At 41.6% G+C, this 19,439-nt stretch overlaps 1 protein-coding gene across 4 annotated transcripts in view; it reads left to right on the forward strand.

The window, feature by feature from the left end:
• Positions 1-5,837: 5,837 nt before the first annotated feature.
• Ns4 (Nucleostemin 4) overlaps positions 5,838-19,439 on the forward strand; it is a 30,283-nt gene continuing 16,681 nt past the window's right edge. Inside the window, exons 1-3 of one of the 4 annotated variants that reach the window (XM_067122648.1) lie at positions 5,838-5,967; positions 9,226-9,337; positions 10,061-10,178. In XM_067122648.1, the coding sequence (XP_066978749.1) occupies positions 9,238-9,337; positions 10,061-10,178 (218 nt within the window). In that variant the 5' untranslated portion in view covers positions 5,838-5,967; positions 9,226-9,237. Of the gene's footprint in view, positions 6,298-9,225; positions 9,338-10,060; positions 10,179-19,439 lie in introns of all 4 variants that reach the window. The other 3 variants (XM_067122647.1, XM_067122649.1, XM_067122646.1) reach the window with 3 other exon arrangements.

Below are 19,439 nucleotides of genomic sequence, written 5' to 3' on the forward strand. Positions count from 1 at the left end.
AGACTAGAGCACGTAAGTGTCTTGTGTACTTAACTTTCACAATGAATACATAACAGTACAGTGTTAAATACAAGAGTGTACAGTAATTCTGGGTTAATATTACATTGTAGAAAATTATGTAAGTCCCTTGGTTGTGGGAACTAAGGACATTTTCGTCCAAGTCACAATCACCAAATTCCAGTGACAAAGGAGCATCCATTTAATTCAACATTTATTCATTGTTTACTTAAAACTTTTAACGCATGAGAGTAACAGCCAAATAAATCATAGAAAATCACCAAATCTGCAGAAGGTAGACTAGATAGACTCCAAGCACTGAAACTGAGTCTCTTGATCTTTCATACTTATGTTGCCAAAAGTGAGAGACTTAGAGCTATTAACAATACTGTGGGGGATTGTCTCTCTCTCTCTCTCTCTCATCTACTGGAATCTCCCACTTGAGTATGTGGGTCAACATTTCAAACTGAAGCATAAGGGGATCTGATGTAATGGCATGTTAGGTATAAGCATTATTTTTTATTGTTTTACTGTTGAATCTTTGATATACTGCTTTAAGAATGGTGATATGTTGTTTTACTATAATTTGTTATGGGTAATGATAGCTTCAACTTGTCTTCTGCTATTAGATGAAGTAAAGACAGGCCCTAAGTAGAATTTATTTCTCTGCTGGCATTGTGATAAATTAGCAACAACCAGTGTAGTGTAGAGTTTAGGCTTTAGGTAGAAACATTTACTTGTGTTATACTAATGAGTACTAGTAACAGTTGGGCAAAGGGTTTGCTTCTGTAGATCCTTTGTTTAAATTTATATTTCATACAGTCGATGATAGAGCCAGAGGTAAAATTAGTATGCTGTCAACCTACAACTGCACACTTCTTAGTACGTAGTAGGTACATTATTAGCATTCAGTGAGAAAAGGCATGGGAAGCAGGATGGGGTTGCGGTGAAATTTCTTCCTTGGGGCAGATTTCCATGGTTTTATGAGTCAATTCAAAGGTGTACTTTTCTTTAAATTTGCATTTTTGTTAATATGTTTTGTCTTTTGAATGGTAGAAAATTATGAAATTTTATCGTCAGCATGTCTGTCAACTTATGGTTTCATTGATATTGTATGTATGAGACTATTTTCATGACTTTATAAACATTTTTGTATTATTAGTTTTAAAAGTTCCTATAGTATTGAGTTATCCCTTATTTCATTAATATCATAGTCATCATTATTTTGTTCTTGCCTTTTGTATTACCATGAATGAATTAAATATTATGGATCAGTTCATTTACAAATTATCTATCCTTGCACCTCTACAGTTAGGTTGTACAGTATACTCACACTCTAACTTCTTTTTGTATGTTACAGGACTGTGCAGAAATAGTAGACAGGTAAAATTTTATGGTATAGAGGAAATGCAGAAGACTGCTTAGTAACCAACCCCAATACATACTTGACCATGATATACAGTACTGTACTGTCATTTGATTTACAGTTTTTTGCATTTTCAATATTTGCTCCATAAAGTTAATCGGTTCATTTGATTATAGTTATGATCATAAATTCACTGTAACAGCTTCAAAGACCCTGTTCTCTGAAAAATGTTTAGTAGGTAAGCTTGTGGTTTGACTAGAAGTTATACTGAGAGACTGCAGAATATCATTATATATAACATACAGCCTTGGCTTATTCTTGGAGATATGGGCTGTAATAGTTTTGTCATATCACAGTAACTTTGCATGGCTGAATATGTTTTGATTCTCCATGTAATTTCTGAATAACTGTATCATGATTTTGAAATGAATAATTTGTAACTGTGATTTTATTCAAGTATTTTAAGCGTTATGAACATGAAAGAAATTTTTGGCAGGCATACTGCAAATGAGTGTGGTACAGCTACAAAGACTAAGAAGATGCAAAAGATCTTTGCTCTTGAAGTGAAACTGGAAATTGTTTGGTGAAGTTGAGAAAAAAAAAGAAAAGGTTGCAGTCCTGCAGTGGATCAGACTGTCTCATCTTTCGTTGCCAAGAGGATCACCAAAATGCATGATCCATTCATTAAGTTGGTGGAAAGCCTCTTGTTAATCTGGATCCAGGATTTTTGAATGAAGGCCATCATATCCACCCAGATAATTTAGAGAAGCAATGAAAGCTAATTAAGAGGCTACCATAGCGTTCCAGGAGATCTTAAAGTAACAGATTCATGACAGTGGCTAAAGCACCAAGGAAGTCTTGAACATGGATGTGACCAGCTTGTTCTGGAAAATATCTGACAAATGGATATGACTTACGAAGGAAGGACCGCCCAAAGGTCCACATTATTAGACTGTATCACCCTAACCTTGCTTTCCAATACAGAAAGAGATCTGAAACTTGCTCTTTTAGTTTACCACTAGAGAATCTATGGACACTGAAGGGATTTGTTGAAGTGTAGATTTGTGATGTAAATATGACAATTCCAGGTCTATAGCTTGGATAATGATAACCATCATCTTTAGCCACATGGTTAGCTACATACATTCTGCTGGCCCTTAAGCAGTACTCTAGAGGGGATGAAGTTTCCAATAGATTCCTCTCTTATATACTGCATCATGTTATCCATAGCCATGAATGATAGTGTGAAAATATTAAGGAAATGCTCTTGCCCTCTAAAGCTACCTCTCTCCCAACAAATGTTGGGAGAACTAGGTCCATATCCTTGAAAGTAGCCTTGTTAGGAATCTTAATGTGAATGAAGTTATCAGCTGCATTGCTGATACTTTGGATGAAATACTGTACTGTCATCTTTGGCTGCTGTTTGGTGGGGATATGGTTTGAATATGTCCATGATTTCATGGGATTCCTTTCTGCTAGTAGTTTTGGAATGTTGGGTTCAAGGTGGTGTACAAATTGAATGTTTCTCAGTTGCTTAAGTGTTACAGAGATTTGCTGATCAAAGAGTTGATGATCAAGGAGGGGCTGACTGTAGGAGAATATAAATCCAGAGATGATGATGCAGAAACTCTTAAGGTGTTAAACACTTTCTATAGAGTATCCTTGCATGGCTCTAGGATGCCATTAACTACTGGAAAGAAGTATATCCTCAATTTTCTTCAGCCATTGACATTGGCACAAGGAGCCTCTCCTCATGTTTTGTCATCCAGGGTAGAAGCCTCTCACCCAGCCTGCTTGTTGTCTAAGTCACCTAAACACCCCAACAAATCTTTTCATCTTGTAATTAATGTAGATGATGGTTCTCAACAAATACTGTTTAATGAATAGTCTCATCACAGTTGTAAGGGGATGGGGAATTGGAACTGTAATTGTCTTCTCCTGGGTTTGGCTTGGGGTTTGGTGAGTACAGGATATTTTTCTAAATTTTGGCTTGTTTGAACATAAAGTAAACCCATCAGTTTACAATTGTCTAATTGTGAGATCAGCACCTCAGTAGTCACACTCCAAGAATAAAAAGAACACTTCCACTTAGCTAGTAGTGATTGTGCTTGAGAGACAGCTATATTTATACTAAATTATAATTAGCTTTTCTGCTATTTATGCTAAATTTTCTGCTATTTATATTAAATTATATTTAGCTCTTCTGCTATTTTCTTCAATTAACATTTGTTTTTTATATTCTGGTGATGATATATGCTTAATTTTCTTGCAATCTTTAAATATGCATTAGTGAGTTTTCTTTATGGGCTGAAATGGTGTTCTCTGTTATTAAAGTTCTGGCTGTCTGCACCTTACAAAATCAATTTTAATGATGAACAACTGCAGTTCACCAGTATCATTTAGGTGCGAACACTCTCTCAGCCTTTTTGGTGAATTTTGATTCATGTTTGGCAGCTTAAGTCATCATATTTGCTGGTTTATAAAACATGCCTTCTTTTCAGAAAAAAAGTCAAGGAAATACCTGGTGTACCTCATAAGGATACAAAATCAGTTTGCATTGTATGAGCAGGTGGTTTCAGTGACAGATAACACTGTAAACTTTTTTACACTTTAAACTCAACTGATAGGAGAACTTTGTAACAAACCTATTACAGTACTTTGTAATTTGGAATATTTTATTTTATATAAAAAGATAGCATGAAACAGAACCAAAAATGAGTATAGTCATACAAAAATAAAATATACTCAATTTCTGCATGAGGAGATGAACAATTTTTCAGATGTTATTTGTGACTGCTGTACTTTATGGTTATCAATAACTGTCATCTAAAATAGCATTGCATTACATATCACTTATCTTTTATTCATACAAATGTTTCATTATAATGGTTCTATATATTACCTACTTAATAAGCAATTAGTTTTCAAGTGATGCAGTGATCATTACCTTTCTGTTGAATGTTGCGTCATTTTAGCTAACATCACTCATACAAGGAAGGTAGTAATGATGATGAAAGCTAGACTGAATATGCTGGAATTGAAAGGACAGAATTATCCTATTCTTTTGTCACTCAGGTCCAGCCTAGGCCAAACAAAGCTGAAGAAAATGACTCAATATAATGAGATATGATAGGGAAACGAAAAAGAAGGGCCTGTAGATAACCACAAGGACTAGAAATAAGACTGTGTCACTGGCGTAATGGCAAGTGCCTTGACAGTCTACTCAAGTGGTGAGGGTTTGTGTCTCCTCTGGCAATGAAAAATCACTGGCCCTGTACTGTGGTTAATTATTTCCACAGTGATGGGGAGTTGGGGAAACCTGGCTGATGTTCACCTAAGTATTTTTGAGGTGGCAGAAAACTGAAACCAAGCAACTTTAATATTTAGGCAAGAAGGAAGGGCGTTCTCTGTGTTGGATATAGGGGACAACAGTCAGTAGATGAGAGATTAGGCTAGTAAACTGATAGAGACAGGAAATAGAAGAGATGGATTAAAAAAAAAAAGACATTAAAAACTTTAAGCCAGTTAGATGAAAGAGTAAACAGCATCAGCACTAGGAAGTAGGTTGACAGATAAAGAACAGATACAGGACAGAGCAGTAGGGGATCTAAGATTAAGAGTTGATAAAATCTGTGCATATAAGATAATAGGGGGTGACTGTACCGTGTGAAAGTGTCATGGGTATGTTTAGCATACCACAATTTTACCATAGGGGGTTAGAGACCATAGAAATGACATGCATGTCAAAAGGATTGTTCTGGTTTTGGGCAATTATGTAAAAAGTAATGATGAGGAAGTGAATGTGACGAAGATAATAAGGATACGAAAAATAGATAAGAAGAAAAACAAATGTACAGAACAGTTAGCAAATAAGTTTAAGGAAAAAGTTGTAAAAGCAATATTAGGATATTATAGCTGAACAAGAAGTTTACATGGAAAGGAGAAAGACAGCCAATAGACTTAACAAGAAGGTAAAAAAAAAAAAAAAACTCAAAGAAAAATGTAGAAATATAAGTAATCACTGGAATCAAGACCACAAGAAGAAATGGAGACAATGCAACAGAGAAACTTACCAAAAGAAGATTAGGAGAGAAGAGGAAATTTTTACTGAATTTGAAGCAGGCAAAAAATAAAATTACATATCTCAGATACGAGGGCAAGTCGCCTACGCCGAGAAGCTGTTGCAAAGGAAATACTTACCAGAACTGAACTTGTTTGATAATATTAGAAAGACAGTGTTGTTGAGCAGAGCTAGACTGCACACGATGGAGGTAAGTAAAAGGAAAAGATTAAAGGGAAAAAAACCAAATGTGTGATGTATATGAAAATTTATAACGTGTTTTAGCACACAGTAATATTTTAGTAAACTGAGTTTCATGTAACAGGCATAAAGACGAGCTGACAGCTATTTTATTTTTCACAGATTTGTCATGATATGGAAATGAGAATGGGAAAGAATTTATTAAAAGGATAAGTACCATAGAGAAATAAACGTAAACATAGTCAAAGCAAACTAGAATACGAGGGAGCCGTTTCAAACCCGATACCTCATTATTAATACTACTAATAATATTACTACTTGGATTGGCACTTTTAGAACGCAGGTGAGTCTGTGAGTATCCATATCAAATAATTCACGTGTGTCATTGACAGCGGACTGAGTTAATATTGATAAATAGTATTTTAAAAAGGTAGAAATAAGTAGTAGCACGCTGATTGTGTTAGACATTTAGATAAGGTTTATCCAATGGATTTTCCGGTTTTAAACTTCTATTTTAACTTTCGGGTCACACTGTCGAAAAATCGTTGGTAAAACTGCAGGGTAACTCTGTACAGTTCGCATATACAGTTACAGTGAATGTTGTTGTTATGAAATGGTTCCGCGCATGCGCAACTCATCAGGGAGCCACGTGTACAAGAAGGGATTGGCTAAGGTAACCTGTTATGAAAGGAACTATACTAACCCTAACCTAACCTAACCTAACCTAGCAGGCTGTGTTACTTACCTGAGGGACTCTGCCCCCCAGACCCCCGGTGAAGGAAACTCAGCTTTTTGCCAAAAGCTCCCCTATAACCGCAGTCGCCATTTCAGCATGTTTCACGCTAGATCTAGTGCGTTTCTGGACAGTCTAGCACATTTTTTTCCCATCTGGCGCTGCCGCATCATTTGACGCCTTTTAGACAAATTTAGTGCGTTTCCAGCTGATAACACAAAATATATTAAACGATTGCCTTTCAGAGATTTTTGCCGCACTGTATTGAAACAATTTCTGCATTATCATGGTTATATTATGGTAGACCGCTCTTTCTCTCTTTTTTCCAAACTGTGCTCTCTGTCAATGAAAATTTTTTTATCCACTTGATATAGAAATATGGTTAAATAAAAACCAGTGTTTAAGAAAATTTTTATCTGATTCCTAACTGCAAACTATAAATTTAAGTTTATAAATTTTTTTGGCATTTCAAAATATCCTAGCACCTTTTATAGCGCTCCTAAGAAAGGATTTAGCGCATTTCTGGTGCGTTCTAGAAGCTCCTGCAGCGTGTTTTCAAAATCAGTAATGGCAGCCCTGCTTTTAACACTGCGCATGCGCGGCAGCATTCCAGGATGGCCAGTATACAAAAACACGTCAGTTCTGATTTTAATTACAGGTTAATTACAGTTGACCAACAAAAAATAACAGTAAATTGTTAATAAGCAAGCAAAATATTATAGGGAAAGTCAATTTCTAAGGTATTACCCGATGCGGAGCAACCCCATAGTTCTACCAATGAAATTTCTTGATGGGGTGAGTGTAGAACAATGGGACAGGTTCTGCAGATGTAAACAAACCTAACTTTTCCAAGACTGCCATGTCTTGACCTAACCAGACCTTATCTTCCTAACCTCACTTATGGTGCCATGCGCTGGAAATGGGTGGGCCGCCCCCCCCAAGTAGCATCGGAGACAATGGACTTAGCCTCCATTTGGAGGTAGATCCGTTGTTCTGCAAACTATCCTTTTTTGACTGAACAGTATAGAAAAGGATGTATGTAATGCAGTACAAGTGTGGTAATTTGAGAAATTTACTGTTTAACACTTTTATATTCATCCCTGAGGGGGCTGGTACTAAACATAGTGCCCCGCAGAGCTTGTCTGTAGAATTACCCTGCATCTCCAAAAATAATGTAGCCTGTGTTAGTTTAGACTATTACTCTGCATCTCTAAAAACAATGTAGCCTGTGTTAGTTCAGGCTATTCTTTAAGTATCACAAATCTTGTTTTTGCTAGCATAACAGTCACTAAATATGAATGTTTTTAACATCTTGAAACAGTCTTTGGGCAGATTTTTTAGTCTGAATGTCCTATTTCCATTGAGTTCAGGTTGTTTCGGCTGTAAATCATTTAGGCTGTAAACATGTTTACTTGTAAAATGGGCGCCGTGTTTAATACCAGCCCCTTGGGGATGTACGTAAAACATTAAATAATGATGGTAAATACCATAAACATAATGCCTTACGTTGTTTTGGATGTTACAACCTAGATGACTTACAGCTGCAATGACCAGGGCTGTTTCCATTTAGGCCTAATATCAACTGTTTCATGTCCATCCATTTAAAATTCTGGAGCGAATGGAAAGTGAGGGGTCAGGACTGCTGTAGGCTAGAAGGCATTTCAGAGGGAATTTGACCTAACCAGACTTACCTTAACCTAACTTAACTTCAGATGCCATACCCTATCCTGGTTGTTGTGGGGAGGGCAGAAGACCACTCACTTGCATCATATTCACAAATAGCATCCATAGGCTTGAGATGGTGAAAAGCAGACACGACTGGCAACCACTGCTACTCACTTCATTTACATATTTACAGTAAGCTCATCATAAGGTTCCACATTACGAAAGGTGCTTTCTTGGACCTACAGATTCATTTGAAATGCTCATACATTAGCAGAGACATTTGAAGTGACATGCCACCCTCATTGTCAAGTCCACACTGTCATTACATCCAGAAATAAGAAAGTCTTTAATTTTTCCTTGTTTGGTAAACAATTATGGGTTATGGTGGACTAAAGCTGCACTGGGAGTGAAAACCTAGGGTTCGTGGTTGGGGCGATGTAAAAACAAGTGAAACAGGCCCACAAGACATATTCCTAATCTAACCTAAGCTACCCTTGTCTGGGGGTCCATGTCTCTCTTCTGTTACAGAGATCCACACTACCGTGGCATGTATCACAAGGTGCCGTGTCCCTAAACTGTCTCGGGTGTGTATTACATGGTGCCATATCCTCCATGAACTGTCACAGGGTGTCATGTCCTTCCTAACCTGTAAAAAAGGGCTGTGTATTACTGGACACCATGTCCTCCTTAACCTATCAAAGGGGGCCTTGTATCACTGAGTTCCATGTCTCCTAAACCTACCAAGAAGGCCATGTAACAAAGAGAGCCCTGTGTCACCGGGTGCTGCGTCATCCCTAACCTATCAAAAGGGGCTGCATTATCACAGGGTGCCATGCCCTCCCTAACTTGTCACAGGAGAGAGGCTACACATGTATCAAATGGTGCGATGTCTCTTTCAAGTAAACAGTGGGGTTTGTATTAGGAAAAACGTTTGCTTTCACTGATAATTTGATTTTCACTTTTGTGTACCTCACTCCCATCTGATTAGACTAACATCCTTTCTCTAGTTGCAGATTTTATCTTGAGAATATGTATAATAGACAGAAGACCATTGAATAGTTAACTGCATAATTAGGGTAGTTTTTCATGTCTCATAGCAGATAACCTAACCAATAAAGGTAAATGCAGAACTATACTTTGCTTGGTAAGAAAACTGAAAATGCTTTAGAAACTATTTGAATTTTATATTTTTGTAAATTTCAGTGGTTATTCAAGATGCCTCAGTACCGAAGAAAAGTGCCATTTAGTGGAAAGAAGAAAAAAGAGCAAATACATGCTCGTAGAGCAAGGAGAGCGCATACTAATGCTGATGATGGTAAGTTTTTTCAGGAAATGTGTTCACTGCATGGTAAAGTATTTGTTTTCACTAGATTGTCAGAATGTTTTTATTTTTCCCAGAATTGAATGTGATTTGAAGGATTCACTTGATACTTTTATAGACCTTTCTCATGAATACTGCCTACTTGGATTGTAACAATACATTAGTAGATTTTACTTAGTAGCTCCAGTTTTCTGACTTATTCTGACACGTGCATTACCCTCGTCTGTTAATATTTGTTATGAAAGTTATCAGTTTCTTCTTTGACTCCTCTTGTGATATCACTTCAAAATGTAATAACCTTTCCCCTTACCCTTTTAAACCTTTTGGCTGCATTTCTCCCGTTTGCTGCCTGAAAAGAGGGACAGTTAACTTTGTGACAGCAGATGTCGAATGTGGAAAGAGGAAGAATAAATGGTATTTAAAAGTCAAATGTAAAAGGCATTTTTTAGGTAAATTGATAAGGTATTGCTGATGCTGCGTAGAAAAATATGCAGATGATGCTGTTCTGGAATTTTGAAAATTTTGAACTTGGCCTTGCTAGTTTGTCAGAAGCATGTATAAAACTGAGTTCCCATCTGTAGAAAATAGAAGTAACCTTAGTTTAATCTGTGTACATTTCAAGTCTTTTGCATAAGTTAGTCCATCACTCTTGTATTATATAATGTGGACTTTTATTATACAGCACTGTATTTGCTTTTCCTTTTGTTTCACTCAAAGACAGTGATGATTTCCACACAACTGAAGCTTCTGTTGCATCACCTGAAGAGGGTATGGATTATCAGGAAGAAGTTGTGGCTATCAATTACCAGCCTGGTGTGAATGCTAGGGTTAATAGGTGAGTAATTGGGAAGGAACACAAATAAATGGTAGTACAGTCAGTTTTTAGGCTTGAAATTTGAAGTGAATCACAAATTGTAAAACTCTGGTTACTTTCTTGCTTTTACCTTGTTATTCTCATAACAACTGTGTCGAGTAGCACTGCTAAAGTATTTGTTTAATATAATCTTCCTTGTTAATTTAGCAGTTTTAAGTTGCAGAACTTTTTTTTTTTATTTATATAAAGCAAATATTCCAGTGGTACTTTTGTAAAATTTACACAGTTTCACCATGTACTGTAGTTTTATGTGGCACCATTTTCTGTCACCAGCTGTATGTTTACACTTCACTGTCAGTAACACTGCTCTCTTGTAATTTGGCGAAACATGGCTGTAGGATTTTAAAGCTTTTCTATTATGTATAGACTTCAAGGAAAAAATTATACAGTGTCAAAGTACAGTGATGCCATTTCAGTTTTACAACAACCTCTTAACCCAAGGCTTGTTGGAAGTTTTGTTAATGATTTTAGGAGCTTGGGTCTCATCAGTGTCTGATCAGACTTATTATTGCTCAGCTTTACTGATTGGTTGATTAGTGGCTATTAAAACTGGTGTTCCAATTTACTGATCGACTTACAGTTATTGAGCATTGTGAGTACCATGTTCACTGGTTCTGTTTACTGATTGAGAGACCTGTGATGTATTAAACATGTGCTGCTGTGCTTTCAGTAGTGGTTACCTTCCTGTACTCTGATTTCTTTCATTTTCTTTTCCTTTCATCTAGGCATTGGTTTACTTATGAGGTTGGTAATGATTGGCTGAATGCAGCATTCTTGAATAACACCATTATATTTCGAATAGGAGAAAATTCCTTATACCGTATATGATAATTTGGTTACAGCACCCAGACCTACATTGATACAGCACTAGTAGAAGATAGTGTTGCCATGACCATTAGTGTCATTTCTTTTACTTTCCTTAGTATTTCACAAATAGTGATTTTCGTAAATTCCATGTTTTGAGTAGATTTTGGTAAAAATTATTATATATATATATATATATATATATATATATATATATATATATATATATATATATATATATATATATATATATATATATATATATATATATATATATATATATATATATATATATATATATATATATATATATATATATATATATATATATATATTTTCTGAGTTCAGTCCCGTGTCAGCCGGTGAAATTCCATTACAGCACGAATTTCTAGGTATAATAATGCTAGATATACCAGAGAAAAAGAGCTTTCAGGAAAGCTGGGGTTACTACCCCCAGTCGAGCGTCTTCTAGGAAGACGTCGGTATAAAGAAGGGTGAGTGAAATACCACTACCACGGAAACATACTCGAAAGATCTCTCCTTATCAAAACCCCCGGAACAGAGCGGTGAGCCGTTACAGCCCCTACACTCAACACCCGCCAGGACGGCGACACCAGCGCCACCTACCTCATTCCATTTTCTAGCACGTGACTGCATCCATTTCTTTTGTGTGCTCGTCTTCCTTTATTTTGGATTTTCTTTCATCTACGATGGCATCGAGCAGCTTTACCATCTCCAAGTTAAGTACCATCTTCTTGTGGGGTTTTGTTCTATTTTTTGGCTGTTATGGTCTCGTATTTTCATAAATATTGAGATCTTTTTATGACGCCACGGCGTCCCCCGCCAGCCATGTCGACCGCGAGGCGACTCCTTCAGTTCTTTTCGGTTGGAGTTGTCTCCTCGTCGTTATAGATAGATTTTTACCCCTTGGTTCCCTTCCTGGTGGTTCCTTGCGGTGGCTCCCCCCCTTTTTTGTTTTACGAAATTACGTTTCATTGGCCTATCGGCCTTTGTTAGGGTGATGCCCCGTCCAGGTTCCCCCCCCCAGGTTGGGTTCCTTATTATTTTTGGTCTCAAGTAGGCTAATTATTTTATTCTTGGAGATGGTGCTCTCTTTTATTTTATTTATTTTATTTATTTTATTTATTTTGTTGTTTACCTCCGTGTGGTGGCGGCAGCCTCAGATCTAACCGCTTCCCCGAGGTAGGCTACGCACCCTATTGAGCACATTTTGGTTCCATTTTTTTATGCGTGATGGCTATTTTGTGGAGTAGGCTTGTTTGCTTCCATCCCCTTGCCCTGGGTGTGGAGATCATCAGGTTGAGGGAGTTTTGGTTGCTGTTTCCTCCGGGGTCGTTTTTCGGTGGGCAGAGTGAGCCCCTTAGTTCTCTTCCTTCATTTGGGGGAATAGAGTTCTTTGGATGTGTTTCCTCTAGGCTAGTCGCCTCCTTGCCCCCCCTTCTCGATCCCGGTTGGTTCTCGGCACAAAATTTCTCTCCCTGTTGCTTCCCCCTCCCCTCCGCACTCCTCCCTTTTTCCTAGCCTATACTAGGTTAGGTCCCTATTAGGCTTCGCCTAGGAAGGAGTCGGGCTTCGGGCTGCGTAGCTTCCAGTAGTAGGCTACCCTCCCAAGTTTCATTATTCTTGGAGGTATGGGTGCAGTTGAGCGGGTGATATGTTTCTCCCTGTCTCCTGTTCCCTTCCTGGTAGCCTACCCCTCTCCCCTACTCCACCCCCCCCCTCCAGCCTTGCTCTACTCGCGCGGGTGACGCTAGATGGCGTTTTCTCCGAGTTCAGGGACTCCTCCTTTTGGTAGAGGGATTCGCTCCCTCCCATACAGTCCCTAGCATCGCTGTGTTGGGGTTGGTGGTTCGTTTGCTCGAACGTGTTCGAGACTCTATCCCACACCTCTCGTCTCCCTGTCGGGTTACGTAGATAGGGTAAAATATAATTGCTCTGGCTTATGTTATGAACATACGAGCATTTTGCCCGTCTTGTTTCTCCGGCGGGGAAGTAAGTGCGGAAGGATTTACATTATATAAGGGGAGCGGATCCCTCCGGTCTCCGGAGTATTTACCGTCACTTGTTATTGTTATTATTTTTGACTGATATTTAGATAAGTCTGTTTATCTACAGGAGTACTCTCCTTTATATTATATATACGTGAGTCCGGTCCTACACCCGGGGGCTCCGCCGTTATTTTTACTGGCAGCCCTTATGGTTAGTTCCTGGTTTCTCATTCCTTCATTCCCCGGAGTATTCCGGGGTCTGAAAGCTTTTACCTTCCACTCTGTGTAATTTAGAGCTTATTGGCCCAGTTTATGATAAGGGAGTTCTTCTCCGCCGGAGTATTCCGGTTGTAGTTGAGTTTCCCGGCCTTGCCGGCTTTAGATTGCTTAGGGTGGTAGGTTCATGTACTTTTCTACTTACAGACTGTTCGCTGTGAGGAGCCGGGGTGTACCGCCTCCCTCCAACAACCCTACGGTCACGTAGTGTGCCGGACCCACGCTGGTTGTGCAGTCCGACTTGACGACCTGGTTGTTTGGCACCCCGATGGTTGTGAGGTTTGCTTCGCTCTCTGTGCAACCGTCCAGGATGAGTCGGTAAGTGACAGTCTTCTTCCGTTTTACGCTCCTCATATTGTATAATTGTTTACAGGGTTCCCGGACTGTTTTTTTCGTTCTTAGCTAATTGTTGGTTTTCTTACAGGCGGACGAATCTTCCAAGAAGTCTGCCTTGGAATCCCTCCGGGCCTGGGTGGCTGGGTTTGGCAGGAATGTTCCGGCTGGGAAGCCCTACGTCCTCGGCGCTAAGTTGAGGGACCTGCTCTACCCCGCCGCACGGGTGGCGGCCGCAGTGCCTGAAGATCTTGCCACCCCCATCATCCAGCAAATCCGGGATGCGACCCAGCCACCCCAAGTGGATATCCTCTACGCTGAGGTCTCGGAGGATGTAGCCGCCTTGGACTTAAACCTGGAACCGATGAACACCGAGCAGGACCAGGTGGTAAGTGGTGAGGTAGGTGAGGTTGTTGGGGCGGGCCCCCCTCTTTTTGACTCCCCTGTTTCATCTGTTTCTTCCTTCGCAGGTTTTGTGAAGTCTTCCTCCTTGGGTGATAGAGCTCCGTCTGCTATCCCCAAGTTGAAGTTGAAGACTTCATGGAAGGCGAAGGGCTTTAAGTCCTCGTCTTCCAAGAAGGCATCGCCCTTCCCCCCGTCGAAGGCTAAGGTCTCAGGACCTGTAGCCTCCGGGAGCAAGTCTGGTTCCTCCGGCAAAGGCGCGAGTAAGAGGGCTGCAAAACCAAGCCCTCCTCGCCAACCTGCTTTCGACGCAGAGGCCTTTGCAAATCAACTTTTTAGGAAGTTCACAGAGGACCTAGATACGAGATTTAGTAAAATCTCTGAGAAGTTGGCCAGTCATGATAACATACTGGCGGGAATGGCTCGCCCACCCCCAGCCGAACCACAGTATGTTATCCCCGACACAGCGGACCTCCCGCCGTTCGATGTCGGTAACCCTTGGCGTTTCGCACTCCGGGCCATCCAACATGATGGCAAGCTCACGGTTGAAGGTCTTGGCACGAGACGGTTGGAGGAATTGGAGTTCTTCCCCCCCGATCTCTTGCCCCCTTACCCAGGCTTCGTGAGGCTTACGGAGGAAGCATGGATTCGGTCAGATAAGGTTCCTAGGGAGACTGTCATCGTCCCTAGGGACCAAGCTCAGTCGGCTCTCCTGCGCACTCTGACGGAGTGGCAGGCAGAAAATATGAAGTTGACTCCTTTCAAGGGCAACTTTACAATGTTCGCCCTGGGAGACAACCTGCCCACCCCTTGCTTGGACAAAGTCGCTCTGGCTACGGCCCGAGCGTGCTTTGAAGGTAATCCGTTACCACAGCTGAGGGAAACAGACCCCACTTCACTGGTATTCCCAGGAAGTGATGAGTTCTGGGTGGACGCCCCGTCCACTTTCACTGTCGGGAAGCTGGACCCTTTCTGTGCGTCCTCGCAATTCAGTGAGCAGCTCCCAAGCTGCTGGAATCTTTGTTGAAGGCGGAGTTTGATGCCCGGACTAAGTTAGCCCGGTCCTTGAACTCCGTCTGCCTTACGGAAGCTACTGCCGTCTCCTGCGCGGACGAGCCATTCTTTCAGGTTTTGGCTAAGTCCCTGCTAGCTGGCTTTCAGTCTGACCTGTTCGAGTTTATCATGGCCAGACTGGAATGCAGGAAATTCATCTTCGCCGATGCTACTATCCGCCACGAGCCTAACAAGCTCGTTAAGAGCTCGATCTGGGGACCTAACCTCTTCCCAGAAGAGGAGGTCACAAATGTTATGGCCGAAGCTACAAGGGCCAACCAGAGTCTGCGCTCTCGCTGGGGCATTTCTGCCTATAAGCGCAAGACCCCAGAATCTGCCGGCCCCCAGACGAGAGGAGGCAAACGTTTCAGGAGGCATAAGAGGCCCCACCATCAGGCGGTAGTTCAAGCCGTCCCGGTCTCGGCAGTAGCACAGCCTTCCACCTCCAAGGCTCACCCCAACAGTATGTGCTGGTCCAACCAGCTGCACCTTCATGTGGCTTCGCCAGCGCATAACCCCACATATGAGGGCCGTGGATACTTTCACGGCCTTAATAGGGTCGCAAGGGGGAAGAGGCAGAGTCCTCATAGAGGAAAGCCCAACACCACCCCAAGGGGAAGGCCTGGACGTGGTAGGGGAATAAACCCGCTCCTCCCACTGAGAGAACCCAGGTAGGTGGTCGCCTGTATTGGTTCAGGGACCAATGGACCTTCAGCCCTTGGGCACACAGCATTGTGTCCAAAGGACTAGGATGGAGCTGGATCAAGAACCCTCCTCCTCTAACCAGATTTTACCAGCCACCCACATCAATCCTACAGGATTACGTGACAGAATTGCTCAACAAACAAGCAATAAAGAAAGTAAGGCACCTAAAGTTTCAAGGCAGGTTATTCACTGTTCCCAAAAAGACTCCGATCAGCAAAGAGTGATCCTGGATCTGTCGCGTCTAAATCTCTACATAAAATGCGACAAATTTCGTGATGCTTACGTAGCTCAGGTACGGACTCTACTTCCGCGTGGAGCCGTCACCACCTCTATCGATCTTTCAGACGCTTATTATCACGTCCCGATTGCGCGAACTTCTCTCAGTTCCTCGGTTTCAGACTCGGGAATCAAGCCTACTCCTTCAGGGTCATGCCCTTCGGTCTAAACATTGCGCCCAGGGTATTCACCAAGCTGGCGGACACGGTAGTGCAACAACTCCGGTCTCGAGGATATCCCTAGCAGCGTACCTAGACGATTGGATAATTTGGGCACCAACAGTTCCGGAGTGTCAGAAGGCTACGTCCATAGTCATCAATTTCCTGGAGTCGTTAGGTTTTCAACTGAACAGAGAGAAGTCCCGCTTGACTCCGGAGTCCCGGTTTCAGTGGCTGGGTCTCCAGTGGGATCTGTCCTCTCACACGTTATCTCTCCCGCCTCCCAAGAGGAAAGAGATAGCATCTCTCACCAGGAAATTTCTCAAAAATCAATCGGCATCCCGCCGATCCCAAGAAAGAGTCCTTGGGTCTCTTCAATTTGCCTCAGTGACGGACCTGCTCTTAAAAGCGAAATTAAAAGACATAAACAGAGTGTGGCGGAGTCGAGCCAATGTCAAGCTCAGAGACAAGGTCTCCTCTATTCCTCGAATCTTAAAGACAAGACTGCGGCCTTGGACCACAGTCAGAGGCCTGTCCAAAACAGTTCCGCTTCAATTTCCCCCTCCGCACTAGTTGTTCACACAGACGCTTCCCTAAGCGGCTGGGGGATATTCACCAAAACAGAAAGTACAAGGAACGTGGTCCACAATGTTACAGCAGTTCCATATAAATACCCTGGAAGCTATGGCGGTCTTTCTAACTCTGAAGAAAATCCGCCCCCAACCGGATTCATATCAGGCTGGTGTTGGACAGCGCAGTGGTAGTTCATTGCATCAACAGGGGCGGCTCCAAATCAGGTCGAGTAAACCAAGTAATGATTGCTATCTTCTCCTGGCGAACAAGCACGCTGGCACCTGTCAGCCACCCACCTAGCGGGGTATGGAACGTGGTGGCAGATTCCCTGTCCAGGGCTACTCCGTTGGAGACGGAGTGGTCCCTGGACGTGGAATCTTTCAAATGGATTTGCCGCCGGGTTCCGGGCCTCCAAGTGGATCTGTTCGCGACGGAGAGCAACTTCAAGCTCCCCCTGTTACGTGGCTCCAACCTGGACCCTCAGGCGACGCCACAGACGCAATGACAGTAGATTGGAACAATTGGGAGAAAAATTTATCTGTTCCCTCCAATAAATTTACTGCTGAAAGTATTACACAAACTCAGGACATTCAAAGGTCAACCAGCCCTAGTAGCCCCTATTGGCCGAAGAGCAATTGGTTCCTCTTCTTCAGGAACTGGGATTACGGAGTCTTGGATTCCCAAGCCCATACTGACCCAGACAGTACAAACCAAGACTGTGTCAGCTTCCTCAAGAATTCAGAATGCCCTAGTTTTATGGACTTTATAAAATTCGCAGCCCAAAAGGAGCGAACATTGACCCTGTCAACACTCTGTTTTTAGAATCAGATAAAAGAGATTCTACTCTTAGACAGTATGACTCAGCAGTCAAAAAATTAGCCTCCTTCCTGAAAGCATCTGAAGCCAAAATCATGACGACTAATTTAGGAGTTTCTTTCTTTAGATCACTGTTTGAAAAAGGCCTTGCTCCGGCCACTATTACCACAGTCAAGTCAGCATTGAAGAAAGTATTTCTTTCGGCTTTAAAATCGACCTTACAGATTCCTATTTTTCATCTATCCCCAGAGCATGCGCCGTCTGAGACCAGTATCACGCCCACATTCTGTTACGTGGTTTCTCAATGACGTCCTTAAGTTAGCATCAGAGTTGGATAACTTTCATTGCTCTTATCAGGATCTGTTAAGGAAGACTTTATTTTTGATTAGCTTGGCTTCAGGTGCTAGAATCTCAGAGCTGTCGGCTCTCACTAGAGGTGATAATTTTGTGAACTTCCTCCCGTTTGGAGAGGTCCTCCTTTCCCTGACCCTAGATTTTTAGCTAAGAACGAAGACCCACAGGACAGATGGTCTCCTTGGAAGGTGGTGCCCCTTCCTCAAGACCAGTCTTTATGTCCAGTTTATACACTTAAATCTTACCTTTTAAGAACTCCACAGAGTAAGTCGGGTCCTCTTTTTATCAGGGAGAAAGGTGGTACTCTTTCACTGAATGCTATAAGACAACAAATTCTGTATTTCATTAAACAGGCCAACCCAGATTCAGTTCCTAAGGTTCATGATATTCGAGCAGTTGCTACTTCCATTAATTACTTTCATAATATGGACTTCTCAGAATTATCCAAATTTACGGGTTGGAAATCACCTCTAGTGTTTAAACGCCACTATTTAAAATCGCTCAAGCCCTGAAATTTTCTACCATAGCTGTGGGAAGTGTCATCTCCCCACCTTAACTAATCATATCCTTATCCTATCCTTTCCCCGCCTGCCTGCCTCATTTACTTCTCTGCTTATCCTCCTGGTTGATTATGCCTCACTGCCTGGCTCCTCATATTGATGTATCTTGTATCTGATGATGGAAAAGTGTAATCTGACATGTTATGATTGTTTTTTTCTTGTGGGGTACTGGACGGTTTTTATTTTGCTCCATGTACCCCAGATATATGTATATGTTCTGTATATGTTAATTTTCATTGATCTTGTCTCTTACGTGTTTAGCCTAAGTTTACGTGTATAGTTTTAAGGTTGTATTTGCAATTATCTTATGCACATTTCATGTTTCAATTTGCTTTAAGTAATTTTAAGATTTTTGGGGGCCTCTTCCCGTCGTGCCGGGACTTCCCCACGTTTCATAGTATTAAGTTTTTGATGTGCCTTAGACTTAGTATTCTTGCTACATGAAAGAGATTCCTTGATTAAAATTATTTTCGTAAAGTTTTGCCTTTTCTTCAGATTACCCCTTTTTTCCTTGTAGTTGCAGCCTTGGCATGATTCTCTATCACTATTTCACCGGCTGACACGGGACTGAACTCAGAAAAGGGATTTTGACAAAGGAAAAATCTATTTCTGAGGAAGGTCCCGTGTCACCCGTGACCCTCCCTGGCTCACCTAGTACTCCCCTACTTGCACATGCCAAGTCTGGGGTTAGTGCTAGCATGGAATGAGGTAGGTGGCGCCGGTGTCGCCGTCCTGGCGGGTGTTGAGTGTAGGGGCTGTAATGGCTCACCGCTCTGTTCCGGGGGTTTTGATAAGGAGAGATCTTTCGAGTATGTTTCCGTGGTAGTGGTATTTCACTCACCCTTCTTTATACCGACGTCTTCCTAGAAGACGCTCGACTGGGGGTAGTAACCCCAGCTTTCC

The sequence above is a fragment of the Macrobrachium rosenbergii genome, chromosome 20 (assembly GCF_040412425.1).
Source record: "Macrobrachium rosenbergii isolate ZJJX-2024 chromosome 20, ASM4041242v1, whole genome shotgun sequence".
Classification (NCBI taxonomy): domain Eukaryota; kingdom Metazoa; phylum Arthropoda; class Malacostraca; order Decapoda; family Palaemonidae; genus Macrobrachium; species Macrobrachium rosenbergii.